This window comes from Dermacentor andersoni, chromosome 7 (genome assembly GCF_023375885.2).
Source record: "Dermacentor andersoni chromosome 7, qqDerAnde1_hic_scaffold, whole genome shotgun sequence".
NCBI lineage: Eukaryota > Metazoa > Arthropoda > Arachnida > Ixodida > Ixodidae > Dermacentor > Dermacentor andersoni.
In genome coordinates this window covers 113,263,532-113,287,744 of record NC_092820.1, presented here as the reverse complement: position 1 = coordinate 113,287,744, position 24,213 = coordinate 113,263,532, and the positions used below count along the sequence as shown (strand labels likewise).

The 24,213-nt window shown below is 50.3% G+C and overlaps 1 protein-coding gene across 1 annotated transcript; it reads left to right on the top strand.

The window, feature by feature from the left end:
* Window positions 1–992: 992 nt before the first annotated feature.
* Window positions 993–23,710, top strand: LOC129385411 (uncharacterized). Its single transcript, XM_055072045.1, has 2 exons — window positions 993–1,358; window positions 23,448–23,710. The coding sequence occupies exons 1-2, from the start codon at window positions 1,081–1,083 to the stop codon at window positions 23,593–23,595; spliced, it is 426 nt and encodes a 141-aa protein (XP_054928020.1). The 5' UTR covers window positions 993–1,080; the 3' UTR covers window positions 23,596–23,710.
* Window positions 23,711–24,213: the final 503 nt, after the last annotated feature.

Below are 24,213 nucleotides of genomic sequence, written 5' to 3'. Positions count from 1 at the left end.
AACATGAAACAATGATGAGACAAGGTTCAGTTAAATCTTCGCTTTAGCTCGATGCTCAACGAGTTCATAGCCACACATCATGATACCTCACAAAAGAAGAACACAATGTAGACTCTTATGAAGATCAAAAGTAAACATGGGGGCAGAAGTACGCGCTTAACTATTGTCATAGTTAAATCTGGCAGTTAAATATTTCTCAAGACATTGCACCATCTTTACGCTCTAAAGCCTGACCAACAAACACAATAAAATTCCCCTGTAGTTCGAGAACATAGCATCAAAGAAGTTATCCTAAAGACAAGGCAACAAATCGGATGCACACCCATCACACCGAGTAGACCAAGTAGTGCCAAGTCAATGACTGTGCTAAGCAACTCAACTGCAATGTATCCCTTCATATATCTCAACAACTGTGGTCACAGAGTTGAAGGAAAATTTACAACCGCAATGATCAAGTTTGGTAGTTGAACGCCCCTGTGCACAGTTCTCACTATGTGCCCCTGTAAAGGGGCGAATTCATTTTAAGCTTTATTGTCATGTCCGAGACTTCATGCGCTATTCTACGGGAAACGCGATCCTAAATGGATACCCCTATACCTGACTCAAACCTCATACTACTAATGATGGTCGTAAAACTTTAGAAATCGCCAGCGCAATAACTTGCAACATCTCTCTAATGTTGGTGCAAGTTACCACTATTAATAAGTTACCACTTATTATGCTTGTTCTAATTATTAGTTACCTTTTATGCTTGCTCTAAATATTATTGTTCTTTAGCATACTTGCCATCGATTCTTTTCCATGCTGTTGAAATCGTTGGGAACCTTTTAACAATGTTGTGTTTAACAGTGTAAAGTGTCTACATTTTATATGTACTGTATAATCAAGTCTACGACAAACTTCAAGATTGGAACTCGACCACAAAGCGCAGAAAAAGCACAGGGCTCATTGAGGCGCAACGCTTTTGTTCAACGTGCAGGACGAGCGGCCCTTCAGCCAGCGCCCGCGGCAGCTCCTACCTCAGGCGCAGCCCAAGCAGGCGCGATTCCCGCAACATCCGGGGCTGCGCATGTTGCTGGCATGCGCTGCACCAGCAATAAGGCTCCCAATGTGTCCCACCGTGCGCCGCCTCCTCAGGCACCCGCGATGCCTACTGCACTGAAGGAGAAACAGCTCGCCAACGAGCACTCGACCGCGCCGCTCACAGATGACCAGGGGGCGCAGAGCGAGCGGCTGATGATCGCCCTGCTGGCCGTCTGCACGCTCATCGCCGTCCTGGTCATAGTCTATCTCCTGCTCGTGCTGTCCAGGGACACCTGGCATCACAACGTTTTCCCAACGCGGAGTGATCCCGGAATGTGAGCAACCAACGATCGATCGAAGCTGTCGTAACTTTGCGAATATCTCTTTTAGCGCGAACCGTACTTTTCCTCAGCTTAGCGCTTTGCAGATATATATTTGCTACCCGTTACGTCTAAATTTCTAGTGCACCTTGTTCGAGTTTCGGCCAGTTTACTCCGCTTTCAGGATTAGCCCATGCAGCTTCACACCCTGGGAGTGAGCACGACGCAAGCGTCCTTATCAAGCCGCGATGTCGCTCGCTTCATAATGGTCGGGCGGTGTTGCGTTATCAGTCACGTCTGTTAAGGGCGTTGCGCACTATGGCAGTTCGATTCCGGTTCATGGGTGACAGTGTATGGCATGTCTTACTCGACAGGAATTAGGAGCGTCAGCTTTTTAAGTGTCTGGAACCACCTATGAACTTCACCTACGTGTCCACGAGACCGCAACCGGTCTGTTTTTGAGGTATGCTGGGACCGCGCCACGTCGTAATAACCTGAGACAAATACCTGGGTACTATGCGATTCGCTAACAGAAAGCATTGCAAGATATTCACAGTCACCTACCCACCCGCCGGGGTTGCTTAGTGGCTATGGTGTTGGGTTGCTGAGCATGAAGTCGCGGGGCTAAGTCCTAGCCACGGCGGCCACATCTCGATGGGGGTGAAATGCGAAAACACTCGTGTTTTTAGATTTAGCTGCACGTGAAACAACCCCCGGTGGACCATATTTCCGGTATCCCCCACTACGGCGTGCCTCATAATCAGAAAGTGGTTTTGGCACGTAAAACCCCATAATTAAAAAAAAAATTGAAATCTGGGGATGGATCAACTTGAAGTTCGAGGATGGACCAACTTGCGTGTTAAACCCCATAATTTATTTTAATTTAGTAGTCACCGGGCCCCGTGACAGGCGTTGATTTCGCATCATTTTGAATCTTACTGCGAAAATTCATGCGCTGGCTCCTTATGAGAGTTTGCAACTTGAGCTCTGTGAATGAGGGCTCTCACAATGTGGGCGCCGCATGTACCACAATCGCAAAGGCGGCGGTTGTATCGGCCGTAAAGCCGTGCGATCCTCTGTCAAGGTGCTTACGACAGAGATTGTGCGCTCAAGGAGTCGGAACTGCACAGCTCCCGCTCTGGTTTCCGCAGTGTTGGCTTCGTCATCGCGCATGAAATGAGCACCATGTGCTGCAACATACTCGCCTGGTTCGACGATAGCAGTCACCGTATCGCGCTCAACTACAGCGTGTGTACAACTACAACGAGCCGTTCAAACGTGCGATCGACGAGGTTCGCGCAAACCTGCGACAGTTGCTTCCTGTTCGCGCCACCGACGTGTAGGAGAGCGGCAAGCTTCGAGACAGCGTCTTCAACCTAGAGGTCACCTGGAACCATTCGCACTACTTCTCTTTGACTTGGATCGTGCGGCGAAAGGATATCAGGTACATTTGCAACCATCCTCAACAAACTCGGTGATCATGCGGGGTTGAACGACGAACAGGTGCATCTAGTAGAGGCGGGGTTTGTAACCATGGAGGACGCCTTCTCATTTGTCCATCTGGCGTGTGCACGTCTACTCTCATAGGAAAGCCGATGAATTCAACTGCAAGGCCCGGCTGGCTGGAGTGACGACGCCATGAGGACTTGTGCCGGTGACCTCTTTACCGAAACACGCAACGTGAGCGAAGAGGAGGCTGAAATCTTCAAGCTGCATCGCATGCCCACCATTAAGATTAGCGTATTCCAAATGCGTATCTTGTTTTCGCTAGCACGCTTTATAAGATTTGTTTGAACGTGCACGTTTGAACGTGCTTGAGGTTGCCGACGGCACCGTTTTGCCGTCGGCAACCTCAGGTACATGAAGTACAATTAGTTTGGACACGTGCCCATAGTGATTGGCGTTCTCACTTTCACGTGACGTGGCGTGTCCCCATAACCAAAAGAAACACCTCAGCGGCAAGAAACCAGAAATAATGTTGCACTGAGTCCTGATCTAGCTTCTCGTTGTGTCTGTGAAGTTATATTGGCGGAGCTGCGTCACTAGCAGCGAGCACGAAGTTTTTGCGGGTCCAGGCGAGCGACACCACCGCCCTCAACCCTTACAGCAATCAATACAGATATGCTGTTTTAATTTTGTTGGTTTTCGTTTACTCGGGAATGAATGTCTGATGAGATGCAATTGATTGGGGAGCCTCAAAGGGGCTCTTACGGCAAGCTCGTCTAGAAGTGCGTACGCGGAGACATGGGTAGCGTTGTGTACGTGCCACTTAGCCAAGTTACGAGTATTGAAGAACTAAACCAGCGATCGCCGACAACATTACATGTTCACGAAAATCCGTACAGTGACCTGCCGGAATATTTTCGCAGGTTGCCGTGCCACAATTTCACGACTGCGACTTCAACGTCTCATCAGCTTCTCGATATCCACAGAACCTGCACAGAGCGTGCACATAACGGACGTGGAGCTCAGTGCTCAAACAGGTTCCCACTTTGTGCTTGTCGGGAAGTTGCTGACATGTACGAGGTCATCCTTGATTTCTACCCGTGCGTCAGCCTGCATAAGCAACACGGCGGGAAAGAATCACGTCACTCGCTCCATGCACCGCTTTACTAAAACGTGCTCGTCCGCAGACAAAGTCATATTGAGGTGCGATTGTAACGGCAATATGTCCCATGCCGGCTGCATTTGGTCACTCCCCTTTCTGGAATAACCCTGCTAGATCCTTATCAATACCCTAAGGATGCCCGCTAAGCGTTGGTAGATATGCGTGGACTTTGCGTTTGTGCGTCGTGGGACCGACGTTTAAGATGGCCAGCAGGTACACTTCATACATTACGGTATTCTGTTCTTGCAAAGCATTTCGTAAAATGTTACTGTGTACGTAACAAATCGACTGGCAAAGCGCGCTGACCTTTACTGGGACGCGCGGGTTCCACGTGGGACTGCAGACCTTGTATACTTGTGTACAAGGCCTTTGCAATTCGTATAATTTTTGAACAGCCTAGATATTACCACAACGCTTTGAAAAGCCCGTAAAGAAAGCAATCATCAAGAACAACGATAGCGGCGAGCACAGTCGGCGATCGTTGAAAACTGATCAGCGGGTCAACTGCGTCAGCATTTTTACATGACTCGGCGAGAGTTCCAGCGTAATCGCTGGCGCCAGCGTGCCTTCAAGAAAGTTCAACTTTCGCGTCGCGCATACAATCAGATTACACAAGGTTCAGTGACAACAACAGAAAAGAAATAGAACCAGAGATGCCATTCCCGAGACTTCAAATATACACGCTGGGGCGCCGAGCGACAACGTTCAACATTTATTATCGGATAAGAGAGTACCCGTGACAATGCCCTCCTTTTAAAAAGCATGTCTCATGCTGCAAACATAAGATCGAAAAATAGAAGTACCCTTAGTAAACAAAAAGCAACAACGAAACAGCAAAGAAACAAAGCCTCGAAATTCGTCCGCGGGCGTAGAAAGGCTTAACGCTCACCAAGTATACGACTTCCGGTCGTGCGCTGCACCGCTCTCATTGCGAAATGCCACCTGGCACAACCTGATAGTTGAGTGCGCCAATACCTCGGATGATCTTATAAGGTCCGAAATAGCGTCGAAAAATTTGCCACTAGTCTCGATGGCATGTTGGGGTCCAAACCAAAACACAGTAGCAGACACACGTAGCGTCGTCGAAGATTGCCCCCCAGGGCTGACTGTCCGTCCTTTGCTGGTTCTTCACGCGCAGGTCGGCAAGCCATCGTGCTTCTTCGGCACGTTGTAGATTGGCGGTGACGTCTAGGTCCTCTTCTTCGGTCACGTGCGGTAGCATGGTGCCGAGTGTCGTCGTCGGGTTTCTTCCGTAAACCAGCTTGAACGGCGGCATGTGCGCTGGTTTTTTTTTTGTATTGCCGTGTTGTAAGCGAAGGTTGCATATCGAAGAACGGCACCCCACCTCTTGATTTCGACATCGACGTACATTGCCAACATGTCGGCGAGGGCCTTGTTCAGCCTCTCCGTAAGACCATTCGTCCGCGGGTGGTAGGCAGTTGTCCTCCTGTGGCTTGTTCGGCTGTGTTGCAGGATCACTTTCGTAAACTCCTCTGTAAAAGCCGGTGATGACCATTCGTTTCCGGGGCCTCATGTCGTAGCAGGACATTCTCGGCGAAGGATTTCTCCACTGCGGCTGCACTGCCCTTAGGCAAGGATTTAGCTTCAGCGTAGCGGGTAAGGTAGTCGCTAGTCACGACGATACATTATTCCCGGTTGTTGACGTCGGAAACGGCCCAAACAAGTCTCTTCCGATCTGCTAGAATGGTCGTCAATGTGGCTTGATTGCCTTCAGCAATCCCGCTGGCCTTATGTGTGGTGTCTTGCGTCGCTGGAATCTGGGCATGTCCTCATGTAGTGGGCAACATCGGCGGTCAGTCGCAAACAGTAACACTTCTATCCAGGAAAGTCTATGAGAGAATCCGAGCTGCCCAGCCATTCGACCGTCATGTAGAGCATGCGGGACCTCTGAACGAGGTACTGAGGGCACAAGAAGAAGGCAGTTGGCGCGGACTGGTGAGAAGTTCTTATTTACGAGGACAACATTTTCCAGACAAAACAAACACTATCCTGGCCTAAATACCATAGGGACGATGTCGGTGTTCCCTTCCAAGTAATCGACGAGGTATTTTAGCTTCAGGTCTGCTCGTTGCTGTTCAGCGAACTCTTCCACCCTTGTTGTTCCCAGCAAGGTGTCGTCATCCTCGTCGTCTTGCCGCGGTGCCACAATGGGGGCGCGCGATAGGCAGTCGGCATCAGGGTGTTTCCGTTCATAGTTGTAGACGATGATGACAAATTCCTGAAGCTTGACGCTTCATCGTAAGAGGCACCTTGAAAGGTACTTTATGTTTGCGAACCAACGCAAGCCATGGTTGTCGCTTACGACATTCAAGGGCCTCGCCTTGTAGGTAGGGGCGGAATTTCGTGGTATCCCAAATGATGGTAAGACATTGTTTCTCCGTCGTAGAATAATTAGCTTCCGCCTTCGACAGTGACCGGTTAGCGTAAGCAATGATCCTTTCAAATCCCTCTTTCTTTCTCACTAGAATGGCGCCGAGGGCTAGGCTACTTGTGTCAGTGTGGATTTCGGCGTCAGTGTCTTCATCGACGTGGGCGAGTACTGGTGGGCTCGGCACGCGTCATTTAAGCTCTTCGAATGCTTCTATTTGTGGTGGTTCCTACTTGAACTCAACGTTGGATTTTTCGAGATATGTCAATGGCATGGTGATGCGGGAAAAGTATTTTAGGAAGCGCCTGTAATCGGCACACAGGTCAACACCCTTATACAAATGTACACCCTTTGGTGTGCATATTTGTCCCACAACAATAATCGTCATCTGCCTTGCTTGCGTTTCCTTTCTAGAAAAGTCGGCGCTCGCTACTTTCCTTTCGCGTTTTTGAGGAAGGAAACGCAAGCAAGACAGCCAACGATTATTGACGTGGGCCAAGATACGACCCAAAGGGTGCACATTCGTTTAAGAGTGTACGACCCAACGGGTGTAATTTTGTTTAAGAGTGACGGAACCTGCGTACGCCTTTCTTGTCGGCTGGCTGTGCAAAGTCAGCGATGGAAGATGTCTTCTGCAAGTCAGGACAAACTCCAGATTTGCTGATGGCGTGGCCCAAGAAAAGAAATTAATCGTAATCGAAGCGGCACTTTTCGGCTTCAGAGACTGGTGACTTGATGGCCTCTGGTACTGTCCCAAGTTGCCTAAGGTGATCATTGAAATTCGAGACGAAAACAGCGAGGTTATGCAAGTAGAAGAGACAGGTCTGCTACTTCAACCTGCTAATACCGTGTCCATCACGCGCTTGAACGTCGCAGGTCCTGAGCACAGTTCGAATGGCATGACGAACTCGTGGAGGCCATCTGGCGTGCTGAAGGCGATCTTCTCGCGATTCCTACCGTCGACTTCTACTTGCCAGTAGCCAGTCTTGAGATCCATGAATGAGAAATAATTAGCGTTGCAGAGCCGGTCCATTCCGCTATCTAGTCGATGGACCGGTTTTATGTACTTCTTCGTAGTATTGTTCAACCAACGATAATTCATGCAGAAAGGCTGGGCTACGTCTTTTTTCTTAACCAAGACATCCACGGCCTCTTCAAAGTCTGGATGATTTCGTGGCGTAACATTTTCTCGGCTTGTTGCTATATGGCTTCTCGTTCCCGCGTCGAAACTCGATACGGACTCTGCCAAAGTGACCGAGCGCATTCTTCGGTTATTATGCGATGCTTAGCAACTGCTGTTTGCGAAATCCTCGATAATATCAAAAAAGTAGTATTTGTGTCGTCAGAGAAAAGTTTTGAGCTGTTGCTGCTTACTCATGGGGAGATTCTGATTGATGGCTAAGGCTGGTTCAGGAACTATGACCGTCGAGGTAAATGCAGCAGAATCCGAGAGGACAAATGCTTTGCTACTTTCTGCAATTTCCACGATCTATGTGATCAGCGTGCCCAAGCGCAGTTATTTGTATTCCTGGGTTAAGGTTGTCAGCATTACTCTCGCTTTTCCTGCATGCAGTCGAGAGATTCCTCTTGCGAAGAAAATTTCGCGGTCCTGCCGTGGATTTTGGTCGCTGTCGAGGACGCCTCCTATGTCTGCCGGTGTTCTGGTGCCAACGGAAATGATGATACTGGAGCTAGGCGGGATGCTGATTCGATCTTCAAGCACAATCAAGGCTTAGTGACCCAGAAGAGAGTTCTCCGGCGATATCACATGGTCTTCGGATATCGTTATCGACTTGGACTTCATGTCGATGGTTGCGCCGTGTTGGCTCACGAAGTCCATGCCGAGAATCGCGTCTCGCGAGCACTATTGGAGGGTAATGAAGGTCACAGTGTAAGTCCAGTCATGGACGATAATTGTTGCCGTGCAGATTACAGTCGGCGTTATCAGGTGTCCTCCTGCTGTCCAGATTTGGAGGCCTTTCCATACAGGATTTGACTTCCTTCAAGTTGGCGGCAAAGGATCTAATCACGACGGAGTAGTGAGCTCCTCCGTCCACTAAAGCGGTGACTGCGTGAGACTGACGAGAAGCACGTCGAGGTTTGTCATTCTTTGTCTTGTCTTGCGATTAGGTCGGGCGTTGGATCATGGCTGCGTCCCATTGTGCGTCCTTGTTACTTCTCACCGTCAGGTCTTCTGTAGGCGGCGTAGTCATTGTTTCGAGGCGTCGTCGTGATGAGAGTGTATTGTTTCTACGTCGTCGAGCAGGATGTTGAAGCGTCGTCGGCAGCGGAGGATCTTCGACATTTTGAAGAACAACAACCGCACCTTCATCGGTTGGTGCTGTTAATTTTCCGCATATGGGCTAACCGACCGGCCGGGCATGGACCCAGTGCTGTGGCGGCAGATGGCGGCCTCGTAACGACGAACGTCCCGGAAGGGTCGTCGAAGACTCCACTGAGTGGCGGTGATGTAGTCGGCGATATCATGAGGCTGTCCACGTTGCTATTGGCGCGGCGCGTTCTCAGCAAACCCTCAGAGCGCCTGGTCGCGGTATAGGTATCGGTGGTAGACATGGCCGGCTTCCCCGCAGTGATGGAAGAGCGAGCAGTGGTTTGGAGCACGCCATACGCTTGTCTTTCCGGGGTAGATGGGCTTGGCGACGGGTGGGTGAGCTCGCGCTGGCGGTGGTGGCTGGCGACGGAACTGCGGCGTTACCGGGCTCTGGCGCGGGCGCGGAAGAGGGACTTGATGCCGGGAGACGTTTGCGTAGCTCATTGCTGCGGGTGGAGGCTGCGGTGATTCTGGCGCTCCTAGTGACTGCTGAATTTCTTCCCGAATAATATAATCAATCGATGCAACCTTGGACAGCGACACTGACAACATCTTTAGTAGTTCTTCGCGCGCAACTGCTTCTGTGGACACGTTGCAAGTGCTAGGCGGCGCCTTGTCTTTCCGACCCCTAGCGCCATCTGACGAATAGTTGCGCGAATGTGGTAGGATTACTCACGGCGTCAGCAGCCCGCGCTGCGTGTTTGGCGCCCAGTCAAACGGTAGCGATGGTGCGAAAGAGCGTGCCGATATTAATTTTAACTGGGTTTCGGGAATCACAAGATCTTCATAGCTTTTTTCGTGAAAAGAATTTAGAGAGAGGAAGTCGTCTATTTGAAGTGGGGCACGTCTACGACGTGAGGGAAGTGTTGAATTCGCACTGATCGGAAGTGACTGCTAGGTTTATTCCGCAAACGAAAAATAATGCACCAGCGAGATGCGTGAAGCTCAGCGTAAGTTACTTCGTTATCTACGGTGTGGACGCATGAAATTATAGGCGACATTGATTCTCGAAGATCGGCGACAGCAGACAAATCCTAGCGGGGAGCTGCGATTACCGTGCTGGCATCGCAGGGAAGTGCAAGAACGCCGCGGTAGTTTCCCTGTACATACAGGACGGCAAATACGAATCCAAAACATCTCATCCAAGAACGTGGGGCGTACGAACGACTTGTAAGACCTATCAGAGGTATTCTAACGTTGCTCTCCCCAAACAGAAAAAAAGGGGCTGAACTTACCAGTTTGTGTTAGACTACGCTGGGAAAATATTTTCGCCCAAGTTACTGGAAGTGCGATACTTTTATGTTGCGATTTTTCAATGCGTGCAAAGGAGGTTCCAATAAACCAGGTTGTGAAAAATTTTGGTGATCTCAACTGCCCCTTAGTTGATATGCTGGGCGCAGAAGTGTATTCCAGCTCAGCCGGCTGCAAGCCCTAGCGCTGTTTGAATGGGAGAGGATTGGGAAATAGTTCCACAGCTTTACTGCGGTACAGTGTGGGAACAAACTACTTTGTTTGCTGCATATCCTGGTACTCACTGCAGGCAGTGGCGTAGCAACGGGGACAGTGGAGGGGGGGGGGGGGTTATATACGTCTGAAGACACACGGAAATTGTTGATATCCTCGCCTTCCTCGAATAAACCCGGGGGGGGGGGAGGGGAGGTGACAGAAGACCTATGGGCGTCGGGTGCCAGACGACTTAGCTACGCCACTGACTGCAGGTGTCCCGTTGCTGACATCATTGCTGTAAAAGCAAAGAATTCAACGTTATAACGCACTTGGCATAACGCCGGAACATAAAACAGCTTATGCCGTCGGACGAGTGCTATCCAGTGTTGACGCCGTTCTGCTTCATAAGGTCGACTTGGAAACCTGTAAAACTTTGTTCCTCGTGAGTTGGTGTACGTGCTGTTGCAGCCCACTACTCAAGAGCTCGGGTTGCACTTCGGCATTGCTCAGAAAAGGCAACAGCTACGCGCGAAACAGTGCACAGACAGGCTTTCCGAACGCAAGCGGGCCGGTCGTATCCTGCCGGTTCCGCGCTCGCCGCCGCGAGGGGCGCCCTAGTAGGCGCGAGAACTACGTTCGCAACCTGCCTATAGTCTTCCGCTGGTCATTGGGCCGCAGTGCTTGAACTTCAGCGCAGTTTGTTGTGAGCGTGTGGCGGTTGTATTGCCTGTTTCACATTTTCCGCGTTTTGCTGGGCTCCATATCATTTTCCGGTGAAAAGATCTGGCTTGACACCACGCTTGAGTAGGCGAACTTTTTTCTCCTCGGAAATTTCCTGGTCCGCGTGGTACCGTGGCATGCTAACACTCTCGTTGTAGCTGCAGAATTTCGGCCCTTTCTTTTCGGACAATGCTCGTGAAGGTCCTAAGGAAGCTATTACGGAACGGGTCCAAGGGTGTTAGCGTAGACTCACGGTTCTTGAAACATGTCTTCAGGGCATCCTCCAAGAAGAAGTACACACGGCGCATCTTGACTTCAGTGTTCAATTTGTTGAAGGTTGAAACCCTTTCGAATGTGTCGAGCCACGTTTCTGCGTCGTCGAATGAAGCTTCACGGACCCGCAGTGGTTGCTTAGTGGCTATGGTGTTGGGCTGCTAAGCGCCAGGTCGCGGTATCGGATCTCCATCAGGATGGCTGCATTGCGATGAGGCAAAATGCGACAACACCAGTGTACTAATATTTAGGCGCAGGTTAAAGCACCCCTGGTGCTCCGAATTTCCGGAGTCCCCCACAAGGCCGTGCCTCATAATCAAATCACGGTTTTGGCTCGTAAAACCCTAAAAATATTTTTAAATCTCCATGGAAGATAGGTGGTTCCCTGGGTTGTTGCTCTACGGTAGCTGCAGGCGATGCTCGGTCAGACATCTTGGTAGTTGACTTGGCCACAATTTTCTGGTCGTTTCAGGTTCAAGTCCATGCACCAAGGGTAGCTTTTACAGCCTGAGGCTTGCTGAATGATCCGGGACGACACTGGTGTTGTCTTCGTGGTGTGGATTATCGCTGGCGTCCGGTATACATGAACGCGAAAGCACCTTCGTCAGATGTCACGTTGCACTGATGGTGAACAACACAGTAGCGAAAACTGAGAATGACGAAAGTAACTCTTTATTGGGAACGGCTGTGCCCAGCAAAAACAAGCAACAGTCAAGCACAGCGATAGCGGCGAGTGCAGTGGGCGATCGTCAAAAACTGATCTGCGGGTCAAGGGCATTGGTTTTTTTATACATCGTTTTTTTTAAGTTCTTGCGTAACCGATGGTTCCTGCGTACCTTCCAGAAAGTACTACACAGTTCGCTTCCCGTATACAATGCAATTACCCAAGGTTCACTGGCAATAGACAACACATCGGGAAACGTCCCATGCATGTAGGCCCGTTTTTCACCGAGCGATAATGCTTAAGATTTCTTAGCCGGTGAACAGCAGTCACAGGATAAAAATTAACAGGTACGTGTATAAATATATAGATATTTTGTCACGAGCCACCTCCTTCGACTAGCGAAGAATACGATGGCCGGGACATCCTTCGCCATCCCTGTAAATGGTCTCTGTTTATAAATTGTGCTTCGCTTTCATAGATTTGACCCCCCGTCACAAATTGGTGCAGTTGCAGGGTACTCTGGCCACACGATGGAGCTTCGAAGTGGTCGGCACTGCGCTGCGACCACCATGGCGCACCAGCCACAGTCTGATTTTGCGACGCCGACCACGATTGTTTTATCGCACCCTCGACATCCTGGCACGTTCAGAGGTACCAATGACATCGACATTGAGGAGTGGCTGTAACAATACGGACGGGTAAGTGATCATAATCACTGGGACCTGACGGTCATGCTGACCAATGTGGTATTTTATCTGAGTGGAACGGCAAAGTTGTGGTATGACAATCATAAGCCCGAACTTAGGAGCTGGCATACATTTAAGCAAAAGCTCCGTGACCTGTTCGGTAAGGTCTCCAGTAGGAAAATCACCGCGAAGAAAGAGCTGTCAACTCAAGCCCAAGCGTCCACAGAGTCGTACCTGTCGTACATACAGGATGTGCTGCGCTGTGCCTTAAAGCTGACAGCGGCATGACAGAGTCTGCGAAGGCTGGCCACGTCCTGAAAGCGATAGTGGACGACGCATTCAACCTGCTCATGGGCAGAAATAGCGCTACCGTTGATGCCATGATCAAGGAGTGTCTGCGCTTCGAGCAGGCCAAGAGCCGCCGTAATGAACAACCATACGCCCGGCTTCTCAACACCGCCGCGTTGCCTTTGTGTGCAGAGCGGCCGCCATCTCACCTTCCATCGCCTTAGGCCGAACTGACGAGGACTGTCCGCCGCGAGATCGAAGTGATCGCTCCAGCTTGCCTCTTTGCCAACTCTAACGCCGGCGACTCGAACGCACCAGTGGTTTCACTCGTCCATGCCATCGTGCGAAGCGAACTAGCGATTCTCGGCGTTCACGCTGCTTGGGCCGTGGACAGTCATACGTCCACTTCTGGGACCCCGACATGGTTCCCCATTATCAAAGGTTCACTCCACGAACTCCGAACCCTGCTGGTTGGGGAAGTGAAGACGATCGACCTATCTGCTCTAATTGCCGCGGTGTCGGGCTCGTTGCTCGCATCTGTAACAGCTGGTACATCCCGCCACGTACTCAATCCTTTGTACATGCACCCTTCCTTGGTGACGGCCCTTTTGAGCCACCATCTGCTGCACACCCTTACAATCCTGACGTTGCAACAACATGGTCCAGCCGCTCGCCGTCACCTAGAGGTCACCAGTCGCGTTCGCAACCTTTCCGCCGTCCGTCCTCCCCCTCCCGCCACCTCGCCGCGCGACTTCGCCGAGCAACCGTGGCCCATTCCATCCGGAAACTAAAGAACGACAGATTGAGCGAGTTGGTGGATTTTTATTATGTTTAAAAACAGCGCAAGGACGTACCCCGTGCAACAGAGTAGAGGATGAGACACGCATGGCGCTGACTTACAACTGCGTTTATTGGAAAAAGCACAATGGCTTTTTAAAGCCTTACGTCAAGCGTGCGCGCATGCTCGACGTGAATAAAAGCACTTGTCCCTCCGAAAACATTGCCTTGTGGAAGCGGGTGAGACTAACACCGTTGTTCACCCCTGTTCAGCAAGCCAATTTCCTTCAAAAATGAGGATACGGAAGGTTTACTAATACCTTTCCTCATTATGTGAAAACTAGACGATGCAGCGCCCGGAGATAACGCTGCGTCCACGACTCCGCCCCAAAACCCTCTAGTTACTCTGCCGACTCGGCGATGTATGCTGGACGTTGACGTGGATGGCGTGACCATCTCTGAACTTGCCGACACCGGGGTTCATATTTCTGTCATGAGCTCTGGTCTTCACCGTCGCCTAAAGAAGGAGGTCACACGTGCTGTATTCAGGGTTGTAAGAGTAGCGAAACTCCCGCCATCCTTGGAATGTGCACTGCCCGCATCACCATTCCGGGTCACCCAACTTCTGTTTATTTGCCGTTCTTGAGCGATGTCATTATGATGTTATACTTGGTATGGTCTTTCTCACAACTTATTCTGCCCTACCTGATTGTGCGACTGGCCTCCTGCAGCTCGAACTGCCTCTCCTAGCCGATGCTCCAACCACGTCTTTGCGCCGTCTTTGCTCCCTTGACTATGTGCGCATACCCTCGCCCCCTCCAAGCCGTCATGTATATCTCCATGACCTCGAGCCTTCCTGTAGCTAATAGTAATTACGTGCTTTCCCCCGTAACAAATGTTCTGCTCGCCAAAAACGTCGCCGTGCCTAACACCCTCATGACTGTGACTGGCAATCGCGTCTGCATTCTCGTTTTAAACTTCAGTGCCACTCAAATGTTTCCAGCAGGCATTTTCTAGCAGCTGCCGAAGACTGCGAAATTTGCGCGTTGGTTCCCTCCAGTCCCTGCAGTTCATCCTTCATCTGTAGCACAACCAGTTCGACGTGCGTTGTCTTTGACGGCATGATCCATGCTGACCTATCTCCTGCTCAAGCTGCCGACCTTCGCCTCCTCCTGGAGTCGTACCATTACATTTTCGACTTCAGCAATCGTTCCTTGAGCCAGACGTCTGTTGTCCAGCAGCAAATTGACACAGGGGACGCGATCCATATCCGCTGCCATTCCTACGCGTCTACCACGCCGAACGTTGGGTGATCCAAGGCGAAGTTGACAAAATGCTCACAAAAGGCGTTGTCGAAGCTTCTTCCAGTCCATGGGGTTCCCCTGTGGTGCTTGTCAAAAAGAAAGAGGACAGCTGGCGCTTTTGCGTTGACTACCGACACTTGAACAACCCCACGCGCAAGGACGTATACCCGCTGCCTCGAATCGATGACACCTTGGACTGCCTCCACCGTGCCATGTATTTTTCCTCTATCGACCTGCGATAGGGATACTGGCAGATTACCGTTGATGCCATGGACCGCGAGAAGACTGCGTTCGCCAAACCTTGTGGACTTTACCGGTTTAAGGTTATGCCTTTTGGATTCTCTAATGCCCCTAAAACCTTCGAGCGAATTATAGATTCTCTCCTTAGGGGCTATAAGTAGTCTACGTGTCTTAACTTCTTAGGTGATGGGATTGTCTTTTCACTTACTTTTGAGAGCCACCTGACCCACCTGTCGGCCATTCTCAGTGCGTTTCACCGCGCTGGCCTTGGACTTAACTCCTCTAAGTGTCGTTTCACTCGGCGTCACATCGCCATTCTTAGTCACCTTGTTGGTGCTAGAGGTGTCCAACCTAACCCCGACAAGGTGCGTGCCGTCCAAGACTTTCCTGTTCTTCGCTCAGAGATGTCCGCAGCTTTGTCGGCTTGTGCTCTTACTTCCGCCGCTTTGTACGAAATCTTCCCGACATTTCCCGGCCGCTTACTGAGTTACCTGCTGCGCTTACCCAGCGTTACCTGCAGGCCTTCTACAGCCCATTGACATACCCAAGGAGCCGTCCTACCACATCGGTCTCGACTTTCTAGGCCCACTCCCTAGGTATACTTCAGGGAACAAGTGAGTTGCAGTTGCTGCCGACTATGCTAATGCCATCACGCGAGCTTTGCCTCTAGTTGCGCCACTGACGTCGCCGATTTTCTACTTCATGACGGTATCCCTCATCATGTTGGTCCTTGGCAACTGCTGACATACCGAGGCCGCTACTTCTTGTCCAAAGTTGTTGTTGACGTCCTTCATTCCTGTTTTGTGGAGCACAAGCTCACTACGGCGTACCACCTGCAGACCAACGCGCTCACGGAGAAGCTCACCGGCACCTTAACCGAAATGTTAGCGATGTACGTGTCTAACTTTCGAGTACAACTCATCCCGTAAAGCGCCCGTTTTGGCCAGTCTACCTACTTTTTGGGACGCAGCATTGCCTTTCGACACGTTACTACCTCCTGTCGTACAAAATAGCACAGAGTATGGCCGCGATGCTGCCGCGCGAGCCCATCTGGCACGTCAGATCGCTTATGAGCATCCGACTCACAGTTACATCAGAAGGGCTGCTATGACCGCAACCACCGACACCTTTGCTTTATCCGGGGTGTCTTGTACTCTTTGGACTCCATCTCTTCGTGTAGGTCTTTCCGAGAAGCTTTTGTTGCGTTACACCGGACTTTACAAGGTTTTACGGCAACCTGGTGACGTGAACTATCAGATCATGCCATTGCACAGTTCTTCACAATCTACCCCGTCATCTTGTAACGCCAGGCACGTATCCCGGTTGAAGCCATGCTTTTCTGCTGCTTCCTGGTTGTGAAATTAGCCTGCGCTGACACGGCGCTCCACCCGCCAGTGAGGTTACATGTTACGAGCCACCTTCTTCGACTAACGAAGAAGACGACGATGGCAGGGACGTTGCGCCTGTTCAGCTATCTTGGCCGTCTCAGTAAATATCCTCCGTTTAGAAATCGGGCTTCGCTTTCATCTGTTTGATACCCTCTTACTATATATATATATATATATATATATATGTGTGTGTGTGTGTGTGTGTGTGTGTGTGTGTGTGTGTGTGTGTGTGTGTGTGTGTGTGTGTGTGTGTGTGAGTGTGTGAGTGTGTGTGTGTGTGTGTGTTGTGTGTACGCGCGTGCGTGCGTGCGTGTGTACGTGTGTGTGTTTGTGTGTGTGTGATGGCAACGTTGTTAACAGGCGTTCTCGTTTCATTGAAACCCTCTGAGAGTAGAGCACCACAGCGAGAGGTCACACAGCTGAGGCAACACAGGCACAAGGCTTCGTACAATTTGTCGTTGTGTTTCTTGAAGCAGTGCATGCTGCTCGTTCTTCAGTACACCTTTCTCCCCTGAGAAGAGGAGGCGTCGCGGCGACCTACGGACAGGATAGCACAGGTGAAACAAAGTACTGCTTTAGCCGATGAACGTGCTCGATTTCGGGCCCTCGGCGGCGCTTATCCGAAGGCGGTTCATGGGGTTCGACCAAATAGTTCGCAGGAGACGTTTGACTGACGACACGGTAGGGACCCTGGTACTTGGAAACGAGTTTGGGTGAAAGTCTAGAGCTGGTAGCGAGAGCCCAAAGCCAGGTTGGTAAGTCAGAGGCATATGGTGCAGGAGAGACGGGAATATCCCGAAGATGCTTCTGTCGCTGCTTGTGTTCCGAAGTAAACGTGCGGGCGAGCTTTCGGCGCTCTTCCACATGTGCTGCAGCTTCCGACAGGGTAGAAGTCTTCGTTGTGTCAGGGCGATACGGAAGAATGGTATTCATTGTGCAGGAAGGCTCGCGTCCGTAAAGAAGAAAGAATGGGGAAAATCCCGTTGTGGTCTGTGTGGCCAAATTAAAAGCGTACGTCACGTAGGGTAGAACGTGGTCCCTATTGGTCTCGTCAGATTCGACGTACATGGCTAACATGTCGCCAAGAGTGCGGTTAAAGTGCTCAGTCATCCCATTAGTTTGCGGGTGGTATGCAGTAGTGGTAGGACCAATTACGTGGCACTCTTCGAGTAGGGATTCTATAACGTCAGAGGGAAAGGCGCGGCCTCTGTCGCTCAGCAATTCTCTGGGGGCTCCATGGCGACCTATGATGTTACACAGAAGGAATGAGAGCACATCCCGCGGACATACGTTGGGCAGATGCGAAGTTTCCGCGTAGTGCTTAAGACGGTCAATCACTGCAATCACCCAGTGCGTGCCGTCTCAAGTACTCGGAAGGGGCCCATTGAGATCAACACCGACGCGGTGAAAGGTGCGTCCTCGGCAAGGCAGTTGTTGCAGTGGAGCAGCTGAGGCGCGACAGGTATTCTTGCGGCGTTGGCAAGCGCGGCAGGAGCGGGCATATCGGCGCACGAATCGGTGCATCCCGCACCAGTAATAACGGAGTCCCAGGCGTGCGTATGTTTTTATTACTGCTGCATGTGAGCATTGCGGGTCATCGTGAAATGCTGCACATATGTCCGAACGTAGAAGCCGAGGAACCACGAGTAACCATTTGCGGCCGTCCGAGAAGTAGTTACGCCGGTATAGGAGCTCGTCCCTAAGACCGAAGTGGTGTGCTTCGCGACGCAATGCACGGGCCAGGAGAATGCGCTGATGAGTGTGACAGAAAAGCCAACATAGCAACAATTCTTGGATCCTCTTGCTCCGAAAGCATATCCGTGGCGGTGAGGGAAGACTCGCATATTCGTACTGTCTGATAATTTGGCTGGCCTGACACTGCGGAGCAAGGCATCAGCTTCCAAATGTTTGCGACCAGAGTGGTACAGCACTCGAATATCGTACCCTCGGAGGCAGAGCGCCCATCGAGCGAGGCGACCTGAAGGATCTTTCAAGGACGACAGCGAGCAGAATACAAAGCAGTGAATTATGACGTCGAACGGGCGACCGTAGAGGTAATGAAGAAATTTAGTTATGGCCCAATGGATAGCCAAGCATTTTTTTTTTCTTTTTTTTTTTTTTGCTTTGACGGAATCATTTGCTTCCGCTTTCGTGAGTGGGCAGCTAGCGAAAGCAATGACGTACTCATCGAAGCCAGTCTTTCGTTGTGCAAGAACAGCGCGAATGCCGACGCCACTGGTATCCGTGTGTAATTCTGCCAGAGCGGTCAAAATGTCGGAGGATGGCGGTGAGGTCAAAAGACGACGCAGCATCGTGAATGCGGCATCACAAACTGGCGGCCAGGCCAAGGAGTCGTGGTTACCTGCGCGAAGCTGCGTCAAAGGCGCGTTATGGTGGCGAAGTTGCGGATGAAACGACGAATGTATGAACATAATCCGATGAAGCTGCGGAGTTCTTTTGTAGTCTTTGGTGGTGAAAAATTCCGTGACGGCTTGGAGTTTGGTTGGATCTGCGACCGCACCATCATTCGAAACAGCATAGCCAAGGATGACTAGCTGCCGGGCAGCGGAGCGACACCTCTTTAGGTTGAATTGGAGTCCAGCATCGACGAGGCAAGTGAGCACGCGTTCGAGTCGGAGCAGGTGAGAAAAGAATCCGGGTGCGGGATAAAGATGACAATGTCATCGAGATAACAAAGACATGTCCGCCATTTGAGGCCCCAAAGCATGTTATTCATCATTCTTTCAAACGTTGCAGGTGCATTACACAAGTCAAAGCGCATCACGGTAAATACATATAAGCCGTCTGGCGTAACAAATGCCATATTGGGGTGATCTGCCTGAGACACCGGGATTTGCCAATAACCGGATCATAAGTCTAAGGACGAAAAGAATTCAGCGCCTTGGAGGCAGTCCAGTGCGTCGTTGATACGGGGAGGAGGATATACATCTTTCCGGGTAATCTTGTTGAGTCGTCGATAGTCCACACAAAAAGGAGTTGTCCCATCTTTCTTTTTGACCAGCACTACCGGAGAGGCCCAGGGACTGTGTGATGGCTGTATCATGCCGCGTTGGAGCATGTCTCCTACGTGCTGATCAATGACACGGTGCTCCGTCGCAGACACATGGTATGGACGTTGGCGTAGAGACGCATGGTTGCTGGTTGGTGGTTGCTGGGGCATGGTTGCTGGTACGTCCTAAACATTGTCGTTGGAGGTAAAGGAGTTCGAAATCAGTTGAGGAAATCTGCGCGCGCTCACTCTGAATGAGGTTGGGATCAATAAATGGAGCAAATGTTCTGTCACGTGCAGGCGCAGACAAGACAGGAAGAGCCATTGTTTCAACCTGAAGAGGAGTCGAATCATCAGGCACATCGTAAACAGTGCTCTTGTCGAGTTCTTCATGAAAACCGAGAAGAACGGGGGTTAACTGACAGGTTTGATTTTTACTAATCATATTTTGAGAAGCAAACAACCAAAGACACCAAAGAAAACGCAGGGGAAGCACGGAGCATCGCACGCGTAATGCGAAGACGTGGGATCATTCCCCACATGCGGCAAGTTGTTTTTTCATCCACTTTCATGACCATTAATTTATCATTTCTTTAATTCAATGAGTAAGTACAAGTAATTTCTATGTGTTTTCCTTGGTTTATTTGTTTGTGGGCTTCTCATGATATGATTAATGAAAACCGAGGCACTCGCCATGATGCAAGCTTGATGGACACGAAAACGGATTTGAAAGCTAAAGTCCGCTGGAGCCGTGGCGAAAGGAAGTGAAGGCAAAGGGAAGCAAGAAGGGATGAAGGCGCGTAGCAAGTTGAGATGGCGAGAATGTTAATTGGGAAATCGTAGAAAGCAGCACAGGAAACGGGTACGAGGGCGGAAGAGAAATGAGAGACATCAGTATCGGTGGCGACTAACACTCGAGCAGAAGATACTGGCAAATCTTCAGAAAAACTGCCACAAAATGGGGTCAGCGCAAGTTCCGCACAGGTACAATTAATAACTTCATGATGACATGCGAGGAAGTCCCATCCTAGAATGACGGCATGAGAGCAGCAGGGAAAAACAAGCTCAATGCGGTGTAAACTGTCTTGTTTGGCGACATGGACGGTTCATATTCCTAAAGGCTCAATTGGCACCGCCCTTGCTGTACGTAGCGAAATAGCAGAAAATGGCGGCACCAGTTTTCGGAGTGTATACGCCAAAGCTAGTCGGCAATTACAGACACTGCGGCACCCGTGTCGACAAGCGCGTGAACGGCGATACCTTCAGCATAAATTCCAATGACGTTCTCAGAGAATGAACGAAGGCTTCAGCAGTTCGAAGAGATCGCAGTTCTTGCCTCCGGAACTGCGCTTTTTAGTTTTCCTCCACAGCTGGAGGGCGGTGGACGATGGGGGACAGTGAACGTCGACGGGTAGAAGGGGACGGGCGAGTGTTGAAGCTTTGGGGAAGGGGAGACAAGGGAGCGAAATGCCGAACTGGTGGAGCATAGCGGGACTGGGAGTTAGGAGCATTCCCGTGTAGTCTTCCAGTATCGGGAGGATGCCAACCCTGTCCGCGGCAGAACCGTACCACGTGGCCAACAAAGCCACATGCGAAGCAGCTCGGCCGGTTGTCTTGTGTACACCAGATTGCGAACAGGGGGCCTAGGATGGGGTGCATAATGCTGAGCTCGGCGTAGGGGCTGCGCAGGTGCGCAGAAGCTGCTTCTGGGCAAGCAGTTCGCAGCAGCAGAAGGCGAGGCGTAGAAGCCGCTTGTGGGCCTGTAGTGCGCAACGTCAGGCGGAGGTCTTGGACTGGCGACGACGGCAGCGTAAGTGAGCGGATCCGGTACTGAAGGGGGCTGATTAGCGAGAGTTAGTACGTCGCTGACTTGTTCGTGTATGACCCGTCGGAGGTCCTGGGGACAAACAGGACTCAGACGACTGGGTAGCAGGCAGCAGTGACAGTTGGCTCGCGACTTCCTCACGAACGAATTGTTTGATTCGCTCGAGGACCGAAAAGTGGGCGGGAGAAGCACCGGAACTGTCGATTAGGGCCGAAACCGTGTCGTTCGGCGTGACAGCTCGGCGCGTAGTGAGGCGTTGTTTGCGGAGCTCGTCGTAGCTCTGCTACAGGGTAATAACCTCGTATACCATTTGAGGGTTTTTCACCAAGAGCATTTGGAATGCCCGTCATCCTCTGTACCCTCCATTACATTATTTATCTTTTCAATGTCGGGCATAGCGGGATTATTGCGCACAAAAAGGTGAACTACATCTTCAATGTAGCTTGTGACGTTGTCACCCTTTTGCTCAGCGCGACCCCGCAAGCGTTCTTCCGCGGGAAGCTTGCGCATAGCAAGGGGACCGAAGAAGTCTTTAAAACAATTCGTAAATGCTGTCGAGGTGGAAAGGTTGGATTCATGATTCCGGAACCAGAGATTAGCGACTCCAGAAAGATAGAAGGCGTTAGTGAGTTTAGCTGTGTTATCCCATTTATTATGCACACTTACGTGGTCGTATGACGATGGCCAATCCTCCACGTCATAGTCATCGCTGCCGCTGAAAACTGGAGTATCTCGTTGGTGTAGAGCACCGGAGCAGATGACCGGCGATGCATGGGAGGATCGGGCTGCGCGGCGTCCTGAGGCATGGCAGAAGCGGCAGGAAGCGTCCGTCTGCGGAGTTCGAGGTTTATAAAGGGTCCAGCACGTCAACCAAATGTCAAGAGGCGTTCTGGTTTAATTGATGAAGCACCGCAGCGAGGTCACACGGCTGAGACAACACAGGCACAAGGCTTCGAACAACTATATATATATATATATATATATATATATATATATATATGGGATGCATCTACCAGGCGGTTCCCCATGCTCGCATGATGAGGGGTGCTACCGGTGGTGCTGCAGGCGTCACATAACGATTGTGGACGAGATGAAACGGGCAGAAAGCCGTCGGCATTTCTTAATGTATATTTTATTTGTCTGTGCCTGTCAAATGTTCATGGCGCGTGACTGTTCTTTATTGTACGAAACTTGCGTCATTGTAGCATTTAGATACGCACCTGTAAGCTGGTTTGCTAAGAGATCACTACGAAAAATTGGCGTATAAGCGATGCTTTCGTTGATATATACTGAAATGTCTTTCGCTTCTTCTTTTCTTTTGTGTAACCCAACGCTCCTCCTTCAATGCACGCTTTGGTTTGATCTTTCTCCCCTTCCATTCTGTCTACACTCGGCTGCTTCTGTTCCTTACTTCTTCACTTTTTTCTTCGTGCTCTGCTTCCCTATATGGGCAGAAAAAGTATTAAAAGCTCATTGTTTTAAGACCAACTAAGGGCCGTCCAGGGGGCCCATGATGTCGCTGAAGGGCTTGGCCTGACCGTGCCAACGTGGGAGCATATTGATAGCGAGCTTCCGTGCTCATCGATTGAGACGTCTTCATGTTTAATTGTGTGCGCGTGACACCGCTCCCGTTAATTTAGTTAAAACGAGCTGGTGGGCTAGTTTGTTTGTATACATGACATAATACGGAAGCGCGACTGAATGAGGACATAGGAAGAAACAGACACACAGAGACAGCGCTGTGCCTGTGTGTCTCTTTCTTTCTACATCCTCATTCATTCGCAGTTACACAGTCTATGATTGTTAATTTAGTTAATAAACGAATGTTTACAAGTTTATACAGCCGTTAAAAACCACTATCCTTACTTCGTATGGCAATCTACTAATTTGCTCTCGGAATCGTTGTTTGGCCTTTCGGGCGCAACTACGACTTTTTTTGTCATTACAACAAAACAAATTTAATCAAAACGGCGGTTGTTAGCGCAGAACAAATTTCTCCGTACCCTGGTAGTTAGGTGCGTCCTGCCTCGGTAAAGCTTCCCATTACGCATCTTTATTTTCGCGAAGGAGTCGTTTTAGCCTACCACAGATCCAGAACAGTGAATGCACGGTGGGCTGTGTGACACTTCTCTCTTTTCTTTCCTTTCCATCCAGCAATGCCACTGTCACCAGAAAACAAGGGCTCTCGAAACGTCGCATATTGAACAGTACCGACGAAGATGATCCGCACAGCCTCACGTACGACGGGTATGAAATTGAGCCTACTGTTGACGACGTGGACGAGACAACTGGAACCCGATAGCTGATGACGCAGTAGTGCGTGAAGAGCACAGGTGTATGACTCACAACGTCGTCCCCGCCACCTGCAGAACAAAGAAATATTTTTGTTTCCCATGCGAGCTTATGGTATCACTAAACGCCACTTCATATACTGACATCTCGTCTCATTCGAACTTTCAAAAGTTATCGAAGTTTTGCTGGAGCAGCTGCTGAAGAACACAAACCGTTCTCAAGCATAATTTTTCAAAAGTGTTTGATTGCATTTGATGCAGAAGAAATTCCCTATGCTGAGATAAGTTGCGGTTTCAGGCCCAAGCTACACGTGGCCCGCAGATTAACGAAACTCATCAACGCTGATTACCCGCAATGAACAAACGCTTATAGAACAGGAGCCAGCCAAGGATTATCACACTTTCAAGACTACAATATTAGAAGCCTGCAATTCAGTAAAAATTGGCTGATTTTATTCTTCTTTGGAGAGCTCGACATTTCTGGTTCTATTCGGGAACACAGTAGCCACGTTGGCACACGGTCTCAATGTTTAAAACACCGAGATGTCGCTTCACGGATCCGAAAGCCCAAGCAGCTTATCTCAGCTTCTTTCGCATGTCGAAAATGAAAATCTGCTTTAGCAAGAAGA